General features: G+C 43.5%; 2 protein-coding genes and 1 non-coding gene across 5 annotated transcripts; 2 read left to right on the top strand and 1 right to left on the bottom strand.

Annotated features, from left to right (window-relative positions):
- The first annotated feature begins 5,262 nt into the window (after positions 1-5,262).
- LOC111066885 (calcyphosin-like protein) lies at positions 5,263-8,933 on the top strand. 2 transcript variants are annotated; one of them, XM_022355824.2, is made up of 6 exons: positions 5,263-5,320; positions 7,845-7,993; positions 8,115-8,234; positions 8,298-8,355; positions 8,412-8,624; positions 8,687-8,933. In XM_022355824.2, exons 1-6 carry the CDS (start codon positions 5,273-5,275, stop codon positions 8,786-8,788), a joined length of 690 nt encoding a protein of 229 aa, XP_022211516.1. In that variant the 5' UTR covers positions 5,263-5,272; the 3' UTR covers positions 8,789-8,933. The 2 variants fall into 2 exon arrangements, with proteins under 2 accessions (XP_022211516.1, XP_022211517.1); XM_022355825.2 differs by lacking the exon at positions 5,263-5,320 and adding an exon at positions 6,840-6,988.
- Positions 8,934-14,797: 5,864 nt separating this feature from the next.
- Positions 14,798-14,879, bottom strand: Trnas-aga. Its single transcript has one exon. It is a non-coding gene; the product is annotated as a tRNA-Ser (tRNA).
- Positions 14,880-17,049: 2,170 nt separating this feature from the next.
- Positions 17,050-26,015, top strand: LOC111066884. Of its 2 annotated transcripts, none has more exons than XM_022355822.2 (7): positions 17,050-17,829; positions 18,576-18,737; positions 22,939-23,092; positions 23,157-23,365; positions 23,433-23,566; positions 23,632-23,884; positions 24,076-26,015. In XM_022355822.2, the coding sequence occupies exons 2-7, from the start codon at positions 18,692-18,694 to the stop codon at positions 24,177-24,179; spliced, it is 900 nt and encodes a 299-aa protein (XP_022211514.2). In that variant the 5' UTR covers positions 17,050-17,829; positions 18,576-18,691; the 3' UTR covers positions 24,180-26,015. The 2 variants fall into 2 exon arrangements, with proteins under 2 accessions (XP_022211514.2, XP_022211513.2); XM_022355821.2 differs by having other exon boundaries at positions 18,545-18,737.
- The last annotated feature ends 75 nt before the right edge of the window (positions 26,016-26,090 follow it).

The following is a 26,090-nucleotide window of genomic DNA, read 5'->3' as shown; positions in this document are numbered from 1 at the left end:
ATTCAAAATTATTCAAATTTGTAAGTAGATATTTGTTTGAATATTTATATTTTCAATGCATAATGTTGAATACTAATAATTTAATGATTTCGAATCCTCGTCGAAGAGTATTCCCATTTCTTGATCACGAAAAAGTATCAAAAATTCGTTTCAAATTTAATTGCAGTATTTTTATGTTTTGTTTCTTTTATTTTACTTTGCGTCGGTCCTATTATATAAATTTTGCAACGAGCCGGAGAGGCCCAAGCGAAAGTTACTTAAAATTCAATTAATTTGTGTGTGTTGTGCAATGAAAAATGTTTCGGTGCAACTTTCGGTGCGTGCTTGACGCGGCGACAACTAGCGGACGAGAGTCGCAGAGTCAGTTGTGGACCAAAGTTGGCTCTGGATCTCTGTCACATCCTGGCAGATAGAATGGTGCAGGCGGCGAGGCGGGAAAGGGAAGGCTACCTCGCATGGATGCTGCTGTTTTTGGGCTAATTTGGCCAGCGGTCATGCTGATGCTGCTGCTGCTACTGCTGCCGACTCTACTCTGATGCAGATGCAGATGGAGATGCCATTGCATTGACAGATAGTCGGAACCAAGGCAACCAAAGGAAAGTTCAACTAGAACGAGGACAAGGGAAATTTCATTTGTGTGGCCAGTAATTAGATTCCAATTTGAGCTCTGGCAAAGAGCACGCACACTAATCATGGATGGCCAGGAGCGGCATTGATGAAGCTTCTCTTGGGGACCCAAAGTTTTGCCAGCTCCGGATCAAAGCAGCTCCGGCTGAACAGCTCGGTCGCAGATCAATTAAATAAATATAACTTGGCTAGGGAAAGTGGCAAGGGGATGGAGGGAACTGCTACTGGACTGTGGGCAGAGCAGATTAAATTATCAGTCCGCATGGAGCTGGCTGGCCGGGCTAACCAAGTGGCAAATCATCTGCCCAGTCATCACAACAATAACGATAACTCTTCCATGCAATGATGAGGAATGGCGGACTGGTGGACTGATGGGGTGGTGGTGTGGTGGGGTGGTGGGTTGCTGGGTTGCTGGAGTGGCAGTGGCAGTGGTCCACTGGTCTGGGGGGATGCACACGGAGCGCATCTCATGACTGCACGCTCGAATGCTCATTTTAAATTGACTTCAAACGTTGTTGCGTGACGAGCTGCATGGACACGGAGTCTGCAGGATGCTCGGCAGGATGGCAGGATGCCAGACCACCAGGCTGCCCTGCCCTGACTGGACCCAGACCCGAACCCGGACCCGGACCCGTCTGGTCACTGCAGGCGCGGCACGCACGCATTCTGATGCCATGACGAACGTGGCGAACGTGGGCTGGACGTGGCCCGGACCTGGCCAACAATATGGTTAACACTCTCTGCCAGACGACGGAAGCGATGCCACTGCCTTTAATTGTGCCACATCATTTATGATGGTGGGGGCACGGGGCACGGGAATGGTGAAGGGCAGACAGATGAAGTGGATTGCTGGGAGTTCAGTGCAGTGCATTGAATACGGCCGCATCTGCCGCAACGATTTGTTTGGATTTCAGTCAGTATACGGAGATGATTCGTGGATAACGTACAGGCAAGTATGTACGTTTAATTGATTTCAATAAAATATGAGAAATTAAAACAGAAATTTCAGGGCAGGGGCCCGCATCTTTCATTGAGCAGACCAAACAATGAGAAGAAAATCAAAAAAGTTCCAGCAACAACCTGCCGAAGAAAGAGCCAGTGAAAGGTGAAGGATAATGCAGGATGGGGAAAATAAAGGGCGGAACGGGGGATAGGGTACTTCGTAAAAGTGTGCAAGAAATGGCAAACTTTTTGATGCTTCAAAAAACTCATTAAAAAGGATTTGACACGTGAAGTGCGAAAACTTTCTATTTTTATATTATTTCCCTTTTACATTTTTATGGCAACGTGTGAGGAATTCTTTCTGCCCGTGTACGTGTGAGCGTTGGTGTGTGTGTGTGTGAGTGTGTGTGTGAGTGAGAGTGCGTTTGATGTGTGCTGATTGCCAGTGCCAAAAGAGCGAGCGCCCATCAAGCTCAGCGTGTGAGTGTCGTCATCGTCGTCGTCCTCGTCCTCGTCGTCGTCGTCCTCGTCGACGCTCGTTAGGATCTGCGGATTGAATTTCAATGGCGATTGATGACGGCTGCATGTGTGCGGTTGTTTGTGTGGGGGGAAGGTATTAGTCCGCACAGCTTGTACCGGGACAGGCAACAACTTTTTCCCAGAACTCAACCCGCACCCGAACTAAAAACCAGAGCTCTAGTCATACCAAGAACGCGACTCCGATTCGAGTTTCCCTACTCATTTTATGATAATGCTCGAACCTGGCGTTAATGAGCTCTTAAGCTTAAATAAGAAACGTGATTTAGTTACTAAGTAAACTAGGAAATAGACGGCATCGCCCTGCAGAAGCTGTGTACGCGCTGCAGAGGCAAAATCTTGGCTTAATTTGAAAAGTTTGACAGCGCAGCCAGCCAGGATGCGCTGCCACCAGCACACCAGCCCACCAGTCCACCAGTCCACCGCAACCCATCACGAAAAACACGTCAGGTGTAGGGAGAACAAACACACACACACACATATTCGCACTTCTGCTCCTGCCACACAACGGAATCGAACTCTTTGCATACAATATTTCGCCATTTAATTGCCGGCTCGGACAGTCAAACAGCAAATGAAAAAAGTTTCACGATTCGTGTGAATCATTGGCAGGGCTGTTGGCCCATGACCAGCACGTGTCCATCAGCCATTGGATCAGTGCTGCCAGTTTTAATAATTTTCAGCTCAACTCGAACTAATCAAAACTCAGACACCCTCCCAAACTAGAACCAGAACCCCAACCAAAAACCCCAGTCCACACGAGTTGACAGTTCGGAAAGGGCAGAGTCAATGCACCCTACACACTAGGCAGCACAAAGCTGAAAATTGAATGCTCTGTAATATGCGAAATTAAATAGATTATATTGCAGGAATATCTACATATCTGGTATAGTTCCACTCGTAGTCAACGTTGACGTCCAGCCCATGCTACCCTTCTGGTGAGTGCATCGCCAAAACCCTTTTCATGAATAACTCAACTCACTTCGGCTCATGAAATTTATGTAAATCTGCTGGAAATTGAAATATGCAGATGCTCGTTTCGAAAATTAGAACGAGGCCAAAAACATTCGAGCAACAAAAATGTATGTATTAAAATATATTTCGCATTTTATTAAATTTGACAATATGATAAGTTCTTTGGCGGGCGGACGACTGTGTCAAGATCCCGGCCAGACCAAACCTAAATTAAGTAATAAGTTTCGTGCGCCTTGACCTCAAGGGTTCACACCCAGCTCCCCAGCCAAAGGACAGGACAGGACAGGACAGAACAAGACATAACAGGGTAGAAGCGGGCAGAACAGGAATGGGACATGTACGAGCATTGGCCTTGTGTTGACACACTCCTGGAAGACTTTTGCCTTTTGTGGTCGAAAGGTTGAGTGCGTGCGACGCAGACGAGCAGATTTTCTTATTAAAATTATACAGATCTAAAGGCGTGGCAAGGCGTTTAGGGTTAATTTTGGTTGCTCGTGAGAATCCTCAGACTCAGACCCGAGAACAGGGACCCGCAGTTAACCCAAACCCCAAGCACGGGGCACAAAAGTTAATGTGATTAATGTTTACTTAATGAAATGAAGTTATCAAGTTGATTTTATCAATTTGCACACAGGCGCCGGCACAGACAAAAGGACCTCTCTATAGCCTGTCAAAACTGGCGCCGGTGTGATGAAGGTGCTCGATAGGATTAGGTGGGTTTTCCTCACTCACACCCCCTCTCTTACTCTTGATGGAATGCAAAGAGGCAAGCGGTTTTCTTTGGGTTGAAAGGCATATTAGTTAAATGTGGTTGACAAGCGGCTGCTCGAGTGTTGGCCAGGCAAATATTTGAAACTTTCTGGCAGAGCCAGAGGATGCCTCAAGCCGAGATGAGATGAAATGGCAGTCAGTGAGCCGTGCCAGTGCTGGATGTCAGTGCGGTGCGGTGCGGTTGCTGCAATCAGTGGACGGAAAGCCAAAAGGAATTCCATAAAAACAAGTTCAATTAAATCGACGCCAGTTGGATTTTCCCTTTGCGTCTTTCGTTAATCAATGCGTTTAACGTTTTCAATCAAGCAACTGGCAAAAAGACAGCCCTCGAGAGGGGGACTCGACTTGAGTCGAGTCGAGTCGACTGCACAGACAGACAGCTCAAATTCAGTTAAGCATTTCACTTATTTGCATATAAATTGATTAAAAAGAAAATACATGCCAGACAACTCGCACAGTCAAGTTTTGAGTGTGTCAACATGGCAAAGGACGAAAGGGTCTTTCGCTCTTGGTCCCATTGCCATTGCCATTTCCATTCCCATTCCGATTCTCTGTTCTCGATTCCCGTTCTTGTTCTGCTTTTTCTTGTGGATGTGTTTCTGTTACGGTTTCTCCGTCTGCCCGCCGCCGCCGCCGCCACCTCACTCGTTCTTTCCCTCTTTTGGCAATTTCTGACACTTCAAATGCGTATGATTGTTTTCCTTTTGATCAGCGAATTGTGAAGTGATTCACTGATTGAGTTCGGGCTCAGTTGATGCGTTGACAACATCAATGCACACACTCGCACTCACGCCCCTCCCCCCCCCCCCCCCTGCTCCTGTCTCTGGTCAGTCGCTCGCTGCTTTTTCTGCAAGTCCCTGGCAAAGCCGCCAGCAAAGGTAACACTAGTGGCAGTGGCCGGTGGCCAGTGGTCCGACTGTTAATCAAGGTGAACGACTCAACTGCGCTCAAGTCCGGCAGGACTAAAAATTCATTCATTCGCTTTTATTTCCAAACGAAATGTTAGATGAAAGGGTCCCACAAATTATTTACTTTATTTCCGTTTCAAAATTATTATTAAATATAGTCACAAATTTAATCTTCTACAAATAAATACAAACCCAATTGAATCCGTTGGTCTGTTTGGATCAGAGTTCAATGATCTTTCTCTTGCCACTGTTTCGATGAAGCAAAGTGAGGAATTCCCACGAGTGGGACCTTTTAATTTATTCGCGCTAATTATAGGGACGTGAGTCACCGTCTGAGGACACTGTTTACCAACGACGGGGCTCAATGTGTTGTGGCCCACCTCTGGGCTCAGCTGTTGCCTAGTTCCATTTTGTTGCCATTCGATTTTTTTGGCGGCGCCTTCGGCAGGAGACACAGTGCGGCGGCCGCTGCCGAGGCCTCTATTTAGTTCACTTTCAATTCGTTTGCCGCGATGTTGTTGAGGGCCATGCGCACGAATAGCTTGCGGCGCAGCTTCAAGGTTAATAGTGTATGAATAAATCATTAGTGGAGCAAAGGACAGTGTTATGTTTGTGGAGGTGCACTGGTTCAGCTGAGTGTTTTTCAATGCATATTACGCATACGCATTACTGCTCTCAGAATGCCTGCCAGCTGTGATTCGTGGACGAATAATAATAATAGTGTTGTCGCACATCTGGGTCACATCAGGCAAACACACACACGAGTCATAGATAAAAACATTGTGCTTACCCTGCCCTGCCGTGTGTGTCCCGGCCTCTTATTTTCGTTAATGGTCAGCCGACATGGCAATGCACTCAGGGCGTATGCATATTATATTCGACACATTGGACACGGCCTCTCCTGTCTCGTCCTGCCCCTGTCCCGATGCGACTTGCGGCTGGGCTGCATAAAACAAGCTTCGATTGCAGCCAAAGTCAAGGCAATTTCGCAAATTACATGTCCTTGTTGCAAGTAAACAGACAAGGGCGCCACAGGGGCAGGAGCAGCAGCAACAACAGCAACACAAAATAAGAACTGAACAAATAATCAATACTTAATTCTGGGCGAGAGTTGAGCTGCAACAAAACTGCAGTGAAACGTCCTAGATAAGGAAGGAGAAGATACTTTTGCCAAATAGTAATGAAAGTTTTTCATTCTCCGATTCCAAAATAAACTTGCAAATACGACTTTCAAAATGCACTATATGTTGAAAAATATTAGACCAAAAGTATTCCAATTTCTCATCATCAATTAAAGTTTTAAGTCCGAATTATTTACTTGCACACAAATGCATATTTTTTTATGTATTTTCGTCATTGATGCACTCAATTCAATGGATACTTTCACGTATCACATACGCGTATTCCCCGATTTATATTCCCAAAAAAAAAAAGAATCATCTGATCTCCTCTGAATGTCATCAGCCTAATTTGACTCTGAACTTTACGCTTTGGCTGGGACAAAAAGTACAAAACTACTGTTTGTCAGCCCTGGCAAACACCAGGAATCGCATACTTTTAGGCCCTTTCATTTTTATCTGGATCAATTTTGCATACCGCGCTCCCCACGGTTTTATCTTTGTATCTTTTTTGTGATGGCTCATGTTTGTCGCGGGCAAACATTCGCCGGCGACTGGCACGAAATTGGCCCCCGAAACATTCCACACTTTAATTGAAATAAAATGTTTAGAAAGCCAACCAGGTGAGGCAGACAGAGAGAGAGAGAGCCAGAGCTAACAGATGGATGAGTCAGGTGGGTGAGTCTGTTGGGGGCGCACTGTCTGCTCTATATGACCGTAAATGCTTTTTAGTAACTAGTTTGGGCTTCTGCCTACCCGCCTCACATCAGCCCACAAACTCATATTTCATTTCCATTCATTCCAACGCGCTCTCTCTCTCTCGTACTACCTACCGCTATGCAGTACGAGCGTGTGCCTCCTCTCTCTCTCTCACTCCCTGGCTCTTTCTGTCTCTGTCTACGCGCGCTCCAATGTTTATTCATTGCCACCGCTTTACTTTTCGCTTTCAGTTTGCATTTCAAAGCCGCTAAAGTAACAAGTATCTTGCAGTTATCCATTCAGTGGAGCGAAAATAAAAACATCGAAGCCAGCGGAAGCGGAAAAGTCGGGGAAACATACACATTTTCTATATAGCCAGTGAAAAGGGCCATTGAAAACCGCACCATGGAAGTAAGTTCTTGGTCTTCGCCAGACTTTTTTCGGGCTTGCTGTTTGTTATTTGTGTGGCTAAACTTTTGCTGGCGACCTTCACCTTGGGCTCCAATTAGACAGATTGCGAAAAGTGCTTTCACCAAAATGAAAACCTTTTGCACAAATTTTCCATTCCCTGCCCACTACCCTGCCTTGTGCTGAAATCAACTTAATTGAAGGCATCCGCTTAAAGCTTGTGACGCAGCATGAGAGAGCATCTTGGGGAGAGATCAGCTGAGTGGGGCCGGCCTACCGTGTGATTCATCCGGTTACGAGTGCTGACGAACGCGGCACCTCCACTGATCTCTGGTTTGGAATGGTTTTTCATTACACATTGGATTTAATTATATGTTCCATAATTGGAAATATCAGTTAGTCAGTCTCTTATGCATTGCTCTCGCATTGCCGCAGTGGAAATACCTTGGTGGTTATGATAAAATATAATGAGTGTAAACTCAATTTGAGGCGTTGATTTATTGTTCAAGGGGGAGATTGTGCTGGGTTTAAGAAGATAAAAATCGTTCACTCGAAACAATGAGACTCTTACGTACATTATGAACATTCCATACAATTTCTTGCAAAATATGTACATCAGATGAGAAGTAATATATAAACCACTTTTCCATTTTCCTACAAGAAATCACAGAATAAGAATATAAAATAGAAACATTGCTTTATTTAAAATCATTTTACTGACACTATTAAAATGTTAAAATCAATATGTCGTCTTGGGTAGCATTAAGTGACATTTAAATGGTCTATGGACTGTCATTAAAACACTTTGGGCAGATAGTATGCATGTAATTAACTTAATATTGAAAAACGTAACTTGCAGTCGCCCAACGGAGACCTTTACACGCTGGAGGCGAACCTTATGAACAAGTCTCTGCGGGAACTGACAGATGGCGCCGACAAGGATCCCATTACCAAGCTGCGTCTGCTCTGCTTCAGCCGCGGCGCAACAGGCATCCTGGGAATCGGCAGGTGGGTCGCTGATTGACTTTGAATGACATTTGGAATGGCTACAGTCACGAGACGAAAGTGTGCCGCCGAGTGCGATGAATTATGCAAGAGTAACAATTTAATTTTATATTATTCATGGCAGAGCCTTTCGGGCCATGGACGACGATGGCAGCAAGGCGCTCAACGAGCAGGAGTTCATTTCGGGCATACGCGACACCGGTCTGGATGTGACGGATGAGGAGATCAGGGAGATGTTCAACACGTGAGTGTCTAATGGCCAATTAATCTGCTTGCAAATTTAATTATTTGTATATCCAACTTTCAGGTTTGATGAAGATGGCAGCGGCTCCATTAACATGACTGAGTTTCTGGTCAAACTGCGCGTAAGTACGGCACATTCGCTTGTAATTGCTCGGACTTTGAGAGTACTTCTCTACAGCCTCCCATGCCAGAGTGCCGCGTGGGCATTATCGACCAGGCCTTTGACAAGATGGACCGCGACGATGATGGCATCATCACCGTTGCCGACCTGAAGAACGTTTACTCGGTGAAGGAGCATCCGAAGTACCAGAGCGGCGAGATGAGCGAGGATGAGATACTCACGGACTTCTTGCACAACTTTGAGGGCGGTCGTGGCAATCTGGATGGGAAGGTGAGCTCCAAGCTCCTCCATTGATGATTCATTACCTTTAAATATCGAATGTTTGTTTGTAGATAACCCGGGAGGAGTTTATCAACTATTATGCCACCATCAGTGCCTCCATCGACAACGACATGTACTTTGATCTGATGATGCGTAGAGCCTATGCCATGTAACTGAAGGGATTACAGTTCCAGCACTCGAACCACTTAAATCTCAATAGCTTGTCTAGTTTTAGATCCTTCATGCTTCATGCTTCATGTTATATTTATACTATAGACTCCCCAGAAAATAAATAAAAATCCCCTTGTTACAATTAAATGCATGTCAGCTTAACCCTGCTGGGCAAAGTTCCAAATGTTCGCCAGCAATGAAAATGAAGTACGACGAGCATGTACGGTCATAATTCGAATTTGAAATACTTTGGCAAGTGGCTGGGATTCTGGATTCTGGATTCTTGGTGAAGAATCTTGTGGGGTTCACGTTTGTGGGGGCCAAAGCGATTTAAGCCAGCTGCAAGTTTCTTTAACTCTGAGCATGTGAAGTGTTTGTCAAATATGCAAAATAACAAGTAACAAGTTTTCTCTAAACATTTGTTCGTAGTTTACACTGAAATTTAAAGTGTGAGTGCCGCTGTATGTGTGTGTGTGTGGGCCCATAATCAAGCCAGAGCGCCAAAGACGGCAATCATTGCAACAAACAAGGACCCAGCCTCGATCCTGAGCGCAGCTCCAGCTCCAGCAACCCTAGTCCCCAAAATGCTTGCCAGACTCGGCAAATTGTTTGGAATTGTCAGCAGCAACGAGTTGGTGTCATCTCTGGGTGCATCTGTGTGCCACAGTGAATCTGTGTGTTTGTGTGCTGACTGGTTGGCATTTATCACACAGCCAGGCCGGAGATGCTGAGCAGCGGCAGCCTAAATGTATGCTTTAAATTATGCAGACACCAGCTGAGATTGTCGCCACATGCATCCCTATTCCTTGTGAATGCCAGTGTGTGTGTGTGTGTGTGTGTGTGTGCTGCACGTGTATTTGTTTGTACGTGGCAAGTTTGGGCACTGATTGCAAGCAACTCATACAAAATTTTAATTGCCAATGTTGAAATTACGCACTGAGACAAAGAAAGAGTGAGGCAATGGCGAGGGAGGGCCCGGAGAAGACAGACTTGGCTAACAAACCATATGCAATCGTGCCTTGGCATCGCACTACCAGTCTACCAGTGCTGGCTGTGTAAATCACACACTCACAACTTTATCGTATCATTTCATTAAATTTTATTTACAGCCTGGCAACTGAAGTTGGGCCTCGCCTCCCATTCCTTTGCGCCGGGGCAACGGGACAACAGCAACTGTGGCACTTGGAAGTTGGAAGTTGGGGGATGCCGAAAGTTCTTGCCGAAGACCCAAATGCTCGGCTAATCAAAAATTTTCAATTGCCATTTTTGTTTGGAGTCGTTTGCAATTTCTTCTCAAATCCCAAATCTCCCTCCACATACCCATTCGCACATGTCAGGAACTCCACAAAAGGCAATTTCAATTAATTGCCTCTCGAACGAGGCTCTGGCTCTGGTTCTGGCTCTCAGTTGTTTTCCGCACGTAAGCCTGAAAACTCCTTTTCAATGGCTTGCATTCACACATTCACACTCAGCTTGCAGAGTATGTGCATAAGCATTAACTTTCGAAAACATTTATATTTATTTATGTGTGGTGGCCAGGAAATCAATAAAAATCCCATATAAATTAAAAGATTTGTCGGTCAGCTCGCCATGACTCAATGGGATTGAAAATAGCAAAAGGCAGACCCCGACTTCATCGAGCAGAGCGTTTAAAGATAGTGTGAATATTCGGATATGCTATCGAAAATTATCAAGATAAGGCATCCAAAAAGAAGCATTCATGTAAGCTGGAAAATCAGCCTGTTTCCATTGGCGAATGTTTAAGCTAAGGCTTCGCCTCGGGCGTATAGGAAGGCAGGAGCGACTAATGCATTATTTAAATCTAGTTAACACTTGGACATTTGCCGTTGATTGAAAAGGACAAAACAGGCGAAAAGTTAAGAGGACATATCGTTAGATAGAGGCAAAACCAGAGCCAGACCCGACAGAGGCCTGGACAAATGGAAGAGCAGCACATAAAAATAATAATAATAAAAGGCAGCCACAGGCCAACGGTGCTTGGGACATCATTGACTGAGTATTGAATACATTTCATTGCATCCAGCATGGGGGGAATGGGACCGGCGAATGGAGACCGAGCCGAAACCGGATAATGGAGAACAAGGCGGTGTGCGGGATGCGGAACACGGGATGGTAAATGGCGAAAATGTATCCCTCTGTGGTAGGCATTGAAGTGACGAAACTGGAAAATATTTCAGTCACGTTTTAAATGTAAAAATCTCAATCACGTGATCGAAATGCGCGCATTCACAATATGCACAGGCTACCAGCTGGAAAAAAAAGACCCTGAAAGAGCACCAGAGGGCCACAGAAGCCCATTGGCAGACATTCTCGTACAAGCAGACCGAGACAAAAGTACAGGGCATGGTGTGGGATTCCACGTTGGGATTCTGGATTGGGGCCGGGCACTTGGACAACGGTAAATCGAAATGAAGCCCAGGAATGAATGCGGCAAAAGCCCTTAACAGGTACTTGGTGGATCGATGAGTTAATGTCGCCATTGGCAGGATTGCAGTCAGCCGACGCGGCGTCGTTGGCTGCCGTGGCTGTATCTAATTATGTTATTGTTGCTGCTGCTGTTGCTGCTGCTGCTCCTCCGTTACCGTTGCATCAATTCTGGCCGCTCAAATTGCATAATGTATGCAAAAAGCTTAACTAACTGTGCGCATCGCTGATTGAAAAATTGAAATCATGTGGCATTTACTCGGACAGCAGCAGCACAAGCAGCTCTCGGACTCACTCACACACTGGCACACACACACACACACAAACACAGAAACACACAGACATGTGTACCTGTGGAGAGCACACAATTCGCTACAGTTTCCGTTTCCTTTGCACGCAGCTCGTGTGATTTTCACACCGCTCACTTGATTGATTGAAATGTTCGCCATTCCCATCATCATCATCATCGTCTATGCCCTTACAGAAGGTACATTAAATGTTGCCATAAGCTTATAAAGAATTTTAGTCATGTTGCTCCTAAAAGGCCATAGTCATTCTTATTATTTTGTATTTATAAATGCAAAATTCTGTTTAATTTGATCATTTTCATAGAGGATATATAAAGTTTCGGACTGTCAAGTGTTACCCCTTCTGTTTACTCTTGATATATTTTTTTGTTACTGCTGTCGGATGGCACTTTGGTCAATTTTTTTAATGACAGCGCTCTTGTTCAGTTTTTTGTCAGTGGAGGGACTGTCATGTAACGCTGGTTTAATTGCAGGCTATCGATACTCGAGGGCCCTTGGGAATGCTTAACTTAATTCGCGAATGATTGATTGTATCCAAAGCCTTTAGTGGGTTAATTTGTTGTAATTAAGAAAAAATTAATTATAATATATTTTGATAAGCACAATAAACTCAAGTTTCTGCAGATTTCAAGTGCTAATATTTATTTGATTCATATTTGAAGAGATAAAAATGGAATTTGCTACGTGAAATTCGAATTTATTCGTGAGAAAAAACGAAAAATATTAATTTTGAACAACATTACCATGTACAGTAAAAGCAAAATTAATCATGTGTATTTAACAAGTATGTACCGTACATTCAATGTTTTTGATTTCATGGTCATATTTCTATGCAAGTACTGAGTCCGATATAATCGGATAAAAAAATATTCCATTTATTTTTTCTTACTACAAATATTTTACGAATGTTGTATATGCAGTCTGTGGATGTGCTGTCTCAAAGTGCGGAGTGGATGATGCAGTCACCTCATCGAATTCCGGCCAGCGCTGTCACATTGCGCATACGCAGCGTTGCCGTTTTGTGCATATAAGCCGCCAATTTGTGGGGCGCATTAAAATGCATTTAGTCACGGGTCAACATTAGAGCCAAAACCCAAATGGCAAATGTTAATGCCTGCTTTTGTCGGGCATTAGCTGCTTTTGAGTTTTGTTTAGCGAAATTCACATTTATGGCTGTGGGTTGCAAATGAACATGCAAATGCGAGTTTTATTATGGACATTTTATTATTGTGCCAAAATGTGCCATTAAATACATCAGGTGGTCGTGTTTTAGTGTGTCTGCTCTGCTGGTGAGGTAGTCCCACTGCGGTTTTGTGCACGGCCATTTATATGCCAAAAATATATTTTCAACATGACAGCGGCAACAAAAAATCAATTTGTAAATGTTTTCGGAGTCGAAGCGAGACAGACAGCCCCCCGACCGGCGAACTTTGACAATTCGCACAACTTTTTGCTGCTGCTGTTTTCCTGTTGTTGGGGTTGGTGTTGGTTGGCGGCAATTGCCGCTGCATATTTTCAGTTATTGCTGGCAGAGCGAAACGCACGAAAAACTGCCAAGTGACCCCATTGGCAGCTGCAGTGTCCTGTCTGTTTTGTAATTAGCGCTCGGTGCGACTCTGTTCTTCTCTGCTCTGCTCTGCACTGCTGTTGGCATTCGGGGAGTTTCTGACCTCAATTACTTTGTCACCATTTCAATTTGCAATTTCAGCCATTAACTAGTTACACTCAATGCAATTAAACTTGCACTTTTCCAGTGGCACCAACAGCAGCAGCAGCAGCAGCGCGGCAGCAAGGTAACACCCTGCAAGAAACGCGACAAACTTGCCACGCCCCCCCTCACATCGGAATGATGTCAGCGATTTCAGCCACCGCAAAGTGTTGTCCCTGATGCTGTTGTACTAGTATCTGTATTCCAATCTGCAGTTGTTGTGTGGCACAGAGTGAAAGTGCCACTCGGCACACCTATACTACGAGTGCACACACACACACACACACACATACAGACACAGAGGGAAGCCCTTTTCGTCGTCGTCCAGCTGCATGTGCGTTCCATTGGAATAATTTGAAATTGGAAAAAACATTCTCTTTTTTCCATCTTCTCATTGAGTTAATTGCAAATTGGATGAAATTGTAATTTTACACTTCATTTGATTCAATTCATGGCTGATTGACAATTTAGTTTTTCATTAAGGTAACTATATATAGATACATCGCCATCAGCAGTTCTTCAGTGGGTCGGGCCTTCAAGGATGAGCCAAGAAATTGTGGCCAAATATGACGGCTCCTTGATTGCAGGACGGAAAGTATGTCAATGTGCTGAGCTCCAGTAACGGGCAAAACTGCAGCGACACAAGAAAAGCCATCAATTTTATTTAAAGAATCGGCTGGGGAAGGATAAACTTCGAATATACATACGTACATACATATATAAATATTTACACATTTGTTCAATAAAATGTTGGAAATTTCTTACATATTTCCCTAGACCACAAGTGGTTTGTACAGACCGCAAAACTGACCTCAAACAAAAATGCGGTGTAGAAATTTAGAAATATTTCGTAGGCCCAACACGGATTCCAAACTTGCAACAGATAGTGTACTTTTGTTGGCAACAACATTTGAGCGTTAAATTCTTTCCAATCAAGAAGGCATTAAACTGTGAAAATGCAATCGATTCTGCATATTTGCACTTTCAATGTTCAATGTCGGAAAAATTAATGGCCGTAATAGTTTGACAAGTGCAAATCATGAAAATCTCACCCCATCTCCAACTCACAGGTTGATTCACAGGTTCAGGAATAATTTTGATCGATAAATCAGTGGGAACGGGTATCCTTAGTCTCTCATCGTGTGCTGAAATCTTCATTCAAGAACCATGAAGCACTCTACAGGGGTTGTACTCGTAATAATTGAATAAAAAGTCTGCAATTAAATTGCCCGTAAACAACATTATACTCGGCTCCAGTTCAATTGAGTCAAATGTCAACAAACAGAAGCTGATTGGATTGCAAACATTTATTTAACTGCAGCTAGCAGCGAGCCTTAATGCCGCATTTCAGTCCAGTTGATCGGATTTAATTTCCGTAAAATAAATGAGTTACCCCAATAATGGGGTAATATCTCAATAATAAATCAAGTAACATAAGGGAGGTAGGTGATCGCGAAATTCTTCCCACTCTTTGAAGTGTCTTTGCATCACTCTCCGTCAAAAAATTGAAACAAATAGAAAGAATCTTAAAAAAAAATTGGATATCGTACCGCAGCCGGTAGGATTCGAACCTACGCTCCCAGAGGGAATCTGATTTCTAGTCAGACGCCTTAACCGCTCGGCCACGGCTGCTTTGGTAACACTCGTCCGCTAAATATCTTACAAGAAGCCGTTCCCTATGGTATAACCTATAAATAGATCATTATATTTAACAAAAGCGTCCAATACATATTAATAAATTTCCCAATCTCTTGCCAAGAAACTACGAGAGAAACTTGTATCTATTCACATGGTTATCTCCATAGATAAGTATAAGTGGTCAAGCGTTTTTTATTTTAAATTGTTGATACAGTATTCATTGTTGTTGTTTGCAAATAAAACTTAAGATTAGGTACAACTGTGGCGCTTTCATAAAATATCATTTAATTATTTTATTAGGTATACTCGTATTATACAAAATTGTAGACCACTTTGTGCTTAATTGCTTTTTTTGCATTTTGTAACTTTACATTACCAGACAAATAAAACCAGTTTATGAACGTATCATATGTCATTATAAAAGTTATTTTCGGTAAAAGTTTTTCGGAGGAATTCAGAGTTTGTATGATCTTTTTAGCATAAAGTATAATTTAAAACAGATTAAGCTTTTTTGACTGTTCCAGACCCAGTTTTCAGTCAATTTTACGCCGCCAAATGGAGGCGGGGTTTAATATTTTAAAATTTAGAATTGGTTGGTCTTTCGATCCGGGCAATCAATAAATTACTGAAAATATATGTACGTTCTTGCAGATAAGTCAGCAACTTTATTTTCGAAAAGCGAACCCGACGAGTGAATGTTTCTATTTATTTTGTATTCGAATTCGATCACAGCATATACGATGAACAGGCTAATCAATTATTGACGACCGTGGCAGGGAATGCGCGACGAGTTTGGGTGCGCCTGAATTTGGTTCACGCTATATGCAGGGCATGCAAACACGGCAAACGCCGTGTGGTAACACTTTATAAACAAAAGTCATAAAGCAAACTTAAAGTTATGAATTTTTCAAATTCCTGATTTATATGTAGGGAAAGTTTTCTACCCACTCACACACACACACACACACACACCGCACACACAGGAATATCTACGTGTGTGTTAGTGCAGCCTGAAAGAAGTTGCCATTTTTTTTTTCGTGTTTCCACAGCATTTTTTGGCAAGTTTTGCATCTTTTTTTTTCCTTTTTGCGTTGCATAAAGTTGGAGTTGTCACGTGACTTGAGAACGGAGACGAGGGAACATCACATAAAATAAATTGCAGGCAGATAGAGGCGACTCCTGGCAGCAGGTAGCTGCATACAATGCCATGCCTTGGCATGTGCATGATGTGGTGTGAAAAGCGCTGGAAATGGTATTTACAGCAGAGTAGACTAACTAATGTTTAGCCGGCAAAAGAAAGCGTAGGTAGCATATGCTCGGGTGCACGTTGTCTTTGTTTTAATATTCATATTTGAGCATCAAAAATTATTCGTTGAAATTAAGTTGCATTCTAAACAGGGTGGTTGCTGTTGGTTGGAAGGGGGAGGCGGTGGGTGAGGGTCCATTCAGTAGAGAAGAGGGAAAATAGCGTTACGGAGAGATGAGACAACAAGCAACGAAGTGAGCTTAAAAGGGACAGCAACGAAAATGCTTTGAATTTAAAATCTGCAATTTTCTGTTGATTGCCGCACCCAGGAGCCGCAGCAGCAGCAGCAGTGGCAGTAGCAGCAAAGTGCAGTTATACTGTAGCATGCAACAACAACAACAACAACCTCAAAGTGTTGGCGGTTGGTAACTGGCGAATGGAGGAGAAGCTGGAGAAGGAGCAGAATGAGCAGCAGCAGCAGCGGCAACATCATCACAACTTTTGCGTAAAATTCCAGTCATGTGTCCCTAACAAATCCCTGCATTATTCATGAAATGATAAGATGACTTTGTGCTGCCGTCGTCGTCGTCCGTCCTGCTCCACCCGCACACTCTACTGCTGCTGTCTTCTATCTACCAGCTCTGCACGTAATATTTTTACATGCAGCTGCAGTCCGGACAGCCGGACAGTCTGCCCTGGTTGTTGTCTGCATTTAACTACCAGGGATATCCGTTAACTATAAAACTTGCACGCAGACAACAGCCCGAAAGGTGCCATGCACGCCGCTCAAAGGCAAGTGGGAAAAGTTCTCCAGCTATTGGCCAGCCCATATGAATATGTTAATGGTTAGCAGAAGTGAGAGCTAGGCTAGGGGTGGGGTCTGGGTAGGGGAGCTCCACTCATATAGCAGGATACCTGATGGCGGCTGTTAACTATAACCGAAGCAGCTACTGTTAAGCGTAACAGGAACGCTGTTAGTCAATTGAGAGCGCTGTTAGTTAAGAGTTGAGTTGAGTCTCCAAAAGCGACAGAGCTACAAAACGGCAGCTGCTGCTGTGGCGCAGCATCCTCTCTTCGACTCTCTTTGCTGGTGCTCTTGCGAGAAAGGCGTCCTGTAACGGGATTCCCAGCGGTCGTGTAAACGAGCGTCGAGAGGACGACCCGAGGCCACGAAGTCTTCAGCCGCAGCAGCATCAGCAGCAGCAGCAGCAGTGCCAACGACGACGATGCTTCCGAGGACTGTGGGCCGCACATCGCGTGCTCACAGCTTCAGTCAGTTCGGAAGCCTGAAGCCGCGCGGAGATACCCTGGACAGTGCTGCGTTGTCGCCCGTTTTGTGGTCAATAAAAAAAAAACAATTATTATTAAGACATGAAATCGCTGAGGACTCGTTGCCACTCTGTGAGAGAAAACCAAATGAACTCAAAATAAACCGGGCAAAAGAACAATCCTCATACCTCGCGAAATGTCAATTAGTGCTTGCCGTAGTTAAAATTCCAGTCACTCCGATAACCAGAATCTGGATTCGCACGTTTTTCTGAGCCAGAGCTTGGCAAGCGGAAAAAGTATCTTTAACTGACGGAAAAACTGAACTGGCAACTTCCGCTTCCGTCGAGTGCTTCAATTTCAGTTTAATGTTAACTCTGACAAAACCAAATTGACATGAAGGAAAATACAGCAAAAGACTAAGCAAAAAAGGTACTGAGAACAAGCACCAAAGGGAGGATAAGTGGAAAAGGTGGCTGCTGGCAGGATGGCAGGATGGCTTATTCAAATATTAAACACATGGATTCGTTTGAATTTGGCATTTAAATTATTTAAGTTGACAAAAACATACATACGTACAGACATCCGTACATGCATATATATACAGACTTTGGATCGGATGCCTGGGAGTCTGCCACGCCCACTCGTCTGCCGCTGGACCATGTTTTCCGTGCGTCCCTGTGCGTTGTCTGTGTTGTCTGTGTGTTTGTTTTGTGTCTGCCCTTCTGTGCGAGCATTGCCTCCATTTCATTGCATTCCTTTCCGTTCCTTTCCCTTTCATGCGAGTACGTACTTCCTGTCTCCAGCTCGAGTCCTGGCCCTGGATGCTGCTCCTTGAGCTCGAACGGCTTCCTCCTCTTCTTCTTCTCTCTAATGTTTGTTATTTATTTATAACGGCACTGGCAGAGCGTATCCTTTGAACTTTTCTGCATGAGTTTGTCGCTCAGTTTACTTATTTATATTTCATCCTCCACTTTCTTCGCCCCATCTTCATTTCGATTTCGATTTCAATTTGGTTCCATTCCTTTTTGTATACTCTCGTATATCCTTTGACACTGGCATCAATTAATAGCGCCACCCATTGACCTCCACTTGGCACAGTTCGATTCTAGCTACGATTTTTTTTTGTTTCCAATTGCTACAAAAGGATCCTCAGCTACATACAACTTTGTTATCAGCCAGAAAGAAAAACTGCATAAATCAACGACACTGCCAAAGCCAAGGGCAACAATAACTGGACGAAGCAATTAATTTTATTCAGACATTCAAACGGATCCGGCTGGACGGACGAAAAATGGATAACGGCTCGCTGCTGTTTCTGTTCATCGCGCTTTTAATTGGTAAGTTTTTTTGTCTCTTTTTTTTCTTTTGATTCGAAATTGCTGTCACATGTCTGCTCTCTGCTCTCTGGTGTTTTTTTTTCCTCCACTCGTGCCATCTCATGTCGTGCTGTGCTGCTGTTGCTGCTGTTTGCTTGGATAATGAAGCGGTTTCGGGGATTACGGTGCGTGTGTGTAATGCGGGCCGGGCAAATCGACGCTGCTTTCGCCTCCATTGCCTGCTCGCATCAAATGCTTCCCGCTTTCAATTGCATTATTATTATTATTATAATTGTTATTGCTGTTGGGTCGAACCGCAACCGCAAATCAATATTGGCAAAGTTTTCGCTTCTGGCCAGATTTCCGTCACTACAGCCCTGGGCTCTGGGACTCTGGGCTGTTTTAATGACTTTCGCTATAATTTCCACGGCTCCTGGTGGTTGTGGTGCCGCTGTTGCTGCTGCTGCTGCAGTTGCACTTTTCACTTGCCACTTGGCTGGTTCGTGGGTTCGGCAGCCTTCATCCCTTTTGGCATTTGGTAATTTCTGCTGCCGCAACTTTTGCCTCCGCGTATTCTGCTGCTGCTGCTACTGCTGCTGCTGCTTCTGCTGCACATCTTGAGTGCAGTTTAAACTTAAATTGTATTTTTGAAATGTTCGCAATTAGGCAGACTGCCAAAGGCATCCTCCCTCTGCTTCTCCGTCTCTTGAATTGCCAATGGCAGTGGGGCAATTAATTTGCAGCGCATTAAATGAGCTGGCGCCCTTCGCTTCTCTCCTTTGCACAGCGCGAACTAGAACTAGAAATTGTACTCCCATCACCGTGTGTGCGATGGGAAAGTTCACTGAAATGCACTTGGTACCCGTAAATTGGAAAAAGGAAAAAGGCAATGGCCACAGCAGATTTTCACTTTGTTTGATTGTTCCCCCCAATTTTATTTAAACTTTACTTTTGGCATTGATTTTGGGGGAGACCTTATATGGTTCCTGGTTTCAGTACATACATGTAGGTATTTTAAATACATGAAAACATCTCAAAATAATCTAAATAAATTTAGTGTTTGTGGCTTGAAAGCTTTCCCAATTAATTTCATGTGTCTTTTAGTTAGCAGTAAAAGATTTTTGGCTGGCTAATGAACTGACACTCATTTTTTGAAACTTTTCGCCACCCACTGATCGGGTATATGAAAAGTTTCAGTTCACCTGCCAGACTGCATCTCCTCTCCGTCTGTGGCTGACACATTTTCCTTACACACCTTTCGGCACATTCATTCGGGGGATTCCCGCAATCCAGGACATTCGCACAAAGGATTCCCACACAAAGGGAAAGGGGGTAGCAGAGCGAAAGACAGAGAGTGGGCGAGAAGGAGTGTTCTGCAACTTTTCAATTTCTAAGGACTCCTCACGCTCCTCACCGACAATATTACGAGTGTTTGCCATGTGCTTGCTCCTTTGGGCAACAATTTAGCCTGCCTAATGGAATTAAATATTGTCCATTGTGCCGTTCCAATTTACAATGTAGCCGTAGCCCCAATGTTTATTTTGCATTGGAAATTAGTTGGCCCCTTGGATCTGTTTCCCCTCCGACTGCCAATCAGAACCCAATTATTTTCAGATACAGCTGCGTTCTGCTCCCCACCGTTAACACTCTTATTATTTCCTATTCCACTGTATATTTCTTTCAAAAGCTTGTATGGGTTGCTGTGTTGGAGCTTATGACTTTTAATGAAATGAATATTTATGCTCATGAGCTAGCCACAAAAGACAAACTCGCTGGCTAGTTCTACTCCTATGTAAAAAGGTACCAGTACGCAGGAGCCACAGTAATCTATGAAAAAATACCATTGCAGAAATGTGTGCAAAAATGTCTCATCCCGGCGTCTCTAAATGAATTTATCACCAAACTTGGTCGGCGCTGCCCCTTTCCCCATATACATACCAATCCCGAAAATTCACATGTAAATTTTCTCCTGCATGGCATGGGGATAGTGGGGAGGGTAGTGGAATGGCTCGGTCGGTTCTGGTCTATGGAGTAAATGCGTTTGCCAGACACGAATGAAATGTGTAGGTTAATTATCAGCAAAGTTTTCATGTGCTGAGGTGTAAATGTATCTATGTTTGTATCTGCATCTCTGTACGTCTGCCATCCCCCAGTGTGTGGTAAGCCAAGCTGGGAAAGGGCTTAGCACACAAACATACCAGGCCAAAACCGACAAGGGGGATTGGTTGCCTTGCCCAAACAAATGGCAGACTAGGGCTTAAAGTTCTCATTAGTTTTGGTTGATTTAAAAGCAGTTTCGGACTGGGGCTTACGACTGCTTACGCAAGCAAAAACTTGCTAATGAATTCCATCAATTTCCCGCATGCTAGCCAAAGTATTTCGGCATTGGAATCAATTTTAGCCAAATATTTAAATCCATACACAACATAAATGTGTTTGTTTGTGTTTGCTTGTATGCCACTTAGCTTAAAGTTGTAAATGGCTGCAGTTTTATTCCTTAACCATACACTTCCAATTGATTTAACTGAATACCCATGAAAATAAATAACCATAAAAATAAATAAATTTATCAAAAGGGACTAAAGTATTTAGTTACATTAAGCACAAGAAATAGTTCGTTAATTGTGTGTTTGAAGTTACAATTATTACGACATTTTCTCGTTTTATATTCACTCGAAACTTAACTCTACCCAGTTCCTAGAAAAAGTTCTTCTTCGAAAATATCATTTGCCGTTCAGATGGAAGATACATTTCAAGCTCTTGCGTATTTATCATGACATTTACTTTATCTTGGGTCCTAGGTCCGTGTCCGTCATCCTGCAGCAAACGCATCCCTTGCCTCATGGTGAATTCATATTTTGAAACACAAAAGTCGAGTCGTTTGACAGTTGGTTTGTTCGCATTTCTTATCAGTTCTCGGACACCGTCCACCCACTGGAAGTTTATTCAGTTTGTAGCCAGGCTTATCGCTGGCCAGCACTGCCCTCCGAAAGGGGTCTCTGGTCCTGGTCCTGCCACAACTATCGTACATATGCCAGTTACATATGGCCGCTCCTCTGTATCCCATATCCATTGCATTTTGTTGCGCTTAGTCCATTTCCTCTCACCCTCTTTCTTCATCTCTCCGGCCATCTCTTTCTGCTCTACTGGCTGCAGCTACCCAGCTACCTGACCAGCTAACTGTTTTGCATATTCATTTCATGAAATTTCAAATTTATTCGATGTCTCATGTGCCAGAGCATGGCAAGCCCCCTGCAAAAATTTGGCCACCACGTACCCATCTCCCATCTCTTATCCCGCCCTGTAGCACAGGTCAGTCACCTACGTGAATTAAAAATTACGCATCCCAAAAGGCCCCCCCAGACCCCACCAGCCGAACCAGCAAAATTTCTGTGTGCCTGTGCATATCCCTATGTTTTAGACACCAACATTTTGTCATTGGCCTGTGGCCGGGTTCCTGTGTCCGATGCCGATGCCCAGAGGATGCCGGAGCTCTTGTTTTGTGCCTGTGCATGTTGCATTTAACGGTTCCATGCACCTGCGGCACACCCCACAATCGATTACAGGAAAAAGATCGGCATGCCAGAAATCGGGCACTGCTTTAATTATTTTGTTTCAGTAACAAAATATTCGTTAAAATTGGGGTGTAACTTGTGTTTTTGGTTAGTATTTCTTTTGAAATGAATTCACCTTTGTTATCTCTTTTCGTTGTAGTCCTTTTTGTAAATAGCCATTGCTATATAATCGAAAAAATTATAGCAAAAAAATGAATGGAGTTCAATAACAGTAATTAAAGCTAACTAAAGTTGGCTAAGAAAAAATGACAGCACAGATAGGTAGCCGCAGCTGACGACAGGGCGCTGCTCACTTTGACTCGCAGAGAGGAAATGACCACAAAGTGATTGAAGGCCGGAAGCTGCATAAGTTGGCTGTTTATCCACATCCACTCTGTGTACATGCGGGTTGGCGGAAGTAATTGAAAAAGCAATCGAGAACCTATTCCATAAAGTTTCTCTCAGAAAGCTTAACAGCAACAAACTGTTGCCTGGAGTATTTATGTTTCAGTTACCAGATATCAAGAGCACATTCTACATTTGACAAACAATTTCAGCATTATCTTACCGTATCGCAGTTTTGTTAAATTTCCATCTATTGTTATATTTTATTATAGAACTAAAAACAATAGCTATAACTCAGCTCTTTTCCCATTTCTTTACTGCAGATTATTCAAGCGTTTCGGCGCTGTTCGTTACGGACATAAGTGTGCCAGAAATAGTGGACTTTCGGGACAATGTAACGCTCTCCTGCAGCTATGACATGCGAGGACACACCCTGAACTCGGTCAAATGGTACAAAGATCACGAGGAGTTCTTCAGGTAATATTGATGGCGAAATCTGCATGCAAGAAAATCGTTTTGATTGGCTCTTCCCCGCGATCAGGTACTCTCCGCTGGCGAGTCCAATTTATATGACATTCGGCGTGCCCGGCCTGCAAGTGCTCGATGGAAAGTATCTGTGCAACGAGTCCAGCTGCCGATTGGACCTGAGCCTGCAGGGTGCCCGATCCACGGGCTTGTACAAGTGCGAGGTCAGCGGCGATGCACCGCACTTCAAGCTGGCGGACAAGGCCGACAACATGACGGTGGCAGGTGGGCACAGGCCGCATAGCACTTTTCAATTTGTCCCCCCGCTAATTTCTGCCTTCCATTAACACAGCCCTGCCCCAGAGCGACCCACTAATCGAGAGCTTCAACTCTATGTACCGCATGGAGGAGTTCCTGAGTGCCACATGCTCCTCGGACTACTCCAGCCTACCCACCCGGCTCACCTGGTACATTAACGGCGAACAGGTTAGTGCCTAGTCCACGGTTCCCTGTCCCCTAGACATTCTACCTGGATTTCCATTCGATTGCAGCCTCTGCTGGGCGAGCTGCAGCCCACCATTGACACCAGCATCCCGGCCCACGACTATGTGCTACGTCGCCAGCGGCTGCAGGTGCACTTTTATCTGCAGGGACAGCGCTTCTACCAGGCTGGGAAAATCCTCGAGCTCAAGTGCGTCGCGGAAATTGAGAATTATCCGGAACTGAGGCGGGAAACGTCGCTCAGCGCCTCACTCTCGCAGTTCGATAATTTGAACAATCAAATGCTGATACATGCGGGCACAAGTAAGTACCAGACCCAAGCCCAGAGTCCCCCCTACTTCTTGCTCCTTTTCCGATTCGGTTTTTGGTTTTGGTTGTGCAATTTAGCATTTCGTTTCGTTTGCCTCGGTTTCGTTTCAATGCAATTAACTAACCGCCGTGACATTTCCTCTGGCTTATTTGTCTTTTCCTCCTTTTTTTCGCCCGACTTGCAGATTCTGGCGCCGCACAAAGGAGCTGCGTCTGGGGCACGACATCGCTAATTTCCGGCTGCCTGGTGACACTTGTTCTGGCACTCTGTTTTCGACAACCATCATGAACGGGCTCCGGATTGCTCAGGGACTGGGAGTGGGAGTGGGAGGCGCCTAGTGTGGCGTCTTTGTCAACTATATCATCGCGTTAGTTAGTTAGTCAGTCAGCTAGTCACTTAGTTAGTTAGTTAGGGTAACACACAAAGGTAAGACCGCAAACTAGTCAATAGGCAAAGCTTTCGGGTGTGTAAATACGGTTGAAGTCGTGTTGAAGTTTACAATTTTTAGAGTGTGCCAAAAATATTCACAGGTTGAAGCAATTCCCGATGAAAGAAACTTCATTTCATGTGAATTAAATTCATCCATTTGTTTACGATAAGAAGTGATTTATTTTCCGTATGTAATATGGTTTTCAAACCAATTGAACTGAGGCTGCCAATACTTTTGAGTGTAATCTCATCGTGTAAACACAGCTGATGAATAAATATAAATACACATACATACGTGTTCCTCATCGCTAAATGTCACGGGGTACTTGTAAATGAATGTTTTCAAGTTGATTAGCTGAACACACACGAATCGCAACCACGTTAAAACAGTAAAACAGTAGGTAAATATATTAAATCAGGAAAACTGCCACACACAAAAAAAGTTCGACCTGCCTGTTACCGATACCGAATACCGATACTATCCAGAATAATGTCACTCGCCAGCAAAGCGATCGAATTTATATCGAATGTATGTATATATATATATATATATAGATATGTAGATGTAATTTTTTCCGTTCGTTGCTTGGCAATCGAATGACAAACACCAGCGTTGGTAGAGCACATTGAACACTTTTCGAGTACTATATTTATCCGCACACTATTTGTCCGAGGCGTTGCCAAGTGGATAATGGGTTATGGGAATACACACAAAAAATATGAATGCATATGAAACACAATAAAAATAGTCGTATACATATACATAAACATGTATGAATCACACACAAAAAAAGATGGAATTATTGGAATAACATGAGATTTTATCAGTGGGAAAGAATATGCAGATGCTGTAAAAATCATTATAATTAAGTCTAGCATAAATATGCTGTAAATACAATTTTAAACATTCAAAACAGAGGACAGACAGCACTATAAATCATGTCATAAAGCCAGACCAGACTCCTACAAAATACGTACATGCATGCATATGTTTGTATGTATATTGTACATGCATATGCACATGGGAGTTTAAATGTCTGTCGGCCTGTACTTCCAGCGTCCAGCTAACTAAACAAAATCGCAGCACATAGTAAGTTTCATTTGGCTGAGCGACTACAAATATAAACTTAATGCTATCCACGGGCCGATGTCCTCCCGTGACCATAAACAGCAAAATGAAAAGGTAATTTCCACTGAGAGTGGGACAGAAAAAAAAGGAATGCGTACTCAGGCTACATTTGAATAAACAAAAAAACAAAAACGAAACCAAATAATATAAAATAATTCAGTATAACTTGATATACACACTTAACGAAATGAAGCCTGAACATTTTTGAAATCACTTTTGTTAATAAATATCCAATTAAAATAAAACTCAGATTGTGTGCTGAAAAAAGTGTGCAGAAAATTAAACATTAATGTATAAATTAATTTACCTACTCATTCGCACGTCTTTCGGTTGTAAACGCAAATCAGAAATAACGAATAACGATAATGTATTGTATATAAGAGAATTTGTTTCGTTTTTTTTTTTTGTCATTTTGCCGCACGGCCATTGTAATTGTGTAAAATATTTCAAAGGGCAAACTGCATCATGGAAGGCGGAGGGAGAATCGCAATTAATTTTACTTTTTTGTTCTCTTGCTGTTCATGAAAAATTCAAATAAATAAGATAAATAAATAATTCAATTTATGGATTCAAATGCGTTTATTCCGACTACATATCGCTAATCTGCAGCATTACAGACAGGTCGGCGCAGCTCAACTACC

Source organism: Drosophila obscura, unplaced genomic scaffold (assembly GCF_018151105.1).
Source record: "Drosophila obscura isolate BZ-5 IFL unplaced genomic scaffold, ASM1815110v1 contig_150, whole genome shotgun sequence".
Classification (NCBI taxonomy): Eukaryota; Metazoa; Arthropoda; class Insecta; order Diptera; family Drosophilidae; genus Drosophila; species Drosophila obscura.
Note: the sequence above shows the minus strand (reverse complement) of the source record. Positions and strands in the feature narration are given on the sequence as shown.

Coding starts and splice junctions, on each gene's coding strand:
- LOC111066885 (XM_022355824.2), top strand. CDS start 5,273: ATGTTGTTGAGGGCCATGCGCACGAATAGCTTGCGGCGCAGCTTCAAG. Junction 8,235..8,297: donor ATCAGGGAGATGTTCAACAC/GTGAGTGTCTAA, acceptor TCCAACTTTCAG/GTTTGATGAAGATGGCAGCG. Junction 8,356..8,411: donor AGTTTCTGGTCAAACTGCGC/GTAAGTACGGCA, acceptor ACTTCTCTACAG/CCTCCCATGCCAGAGTGCCG.
- LOC111066884 (XM_022355822.2), top strand. CDS start 18,692: ATGGATAACGGCTCGCTGCTGTTTCTGTTCATCGCGCTTTTAATTG. Junction 23,093..23,156: donor GATCACGAGGAGTTCTTCAG/GTAATATTGATG, acceptor CCCCGCGATCAG/GTACTCTCCGCTGGCGAGTC. Junction 23,366..23,432: donor CGACAACATGACGGTGGCAG/GTGGGCACAGGC, acceptor CCATTAACACAG/CCCTGCCCCAGAGCGACCCA.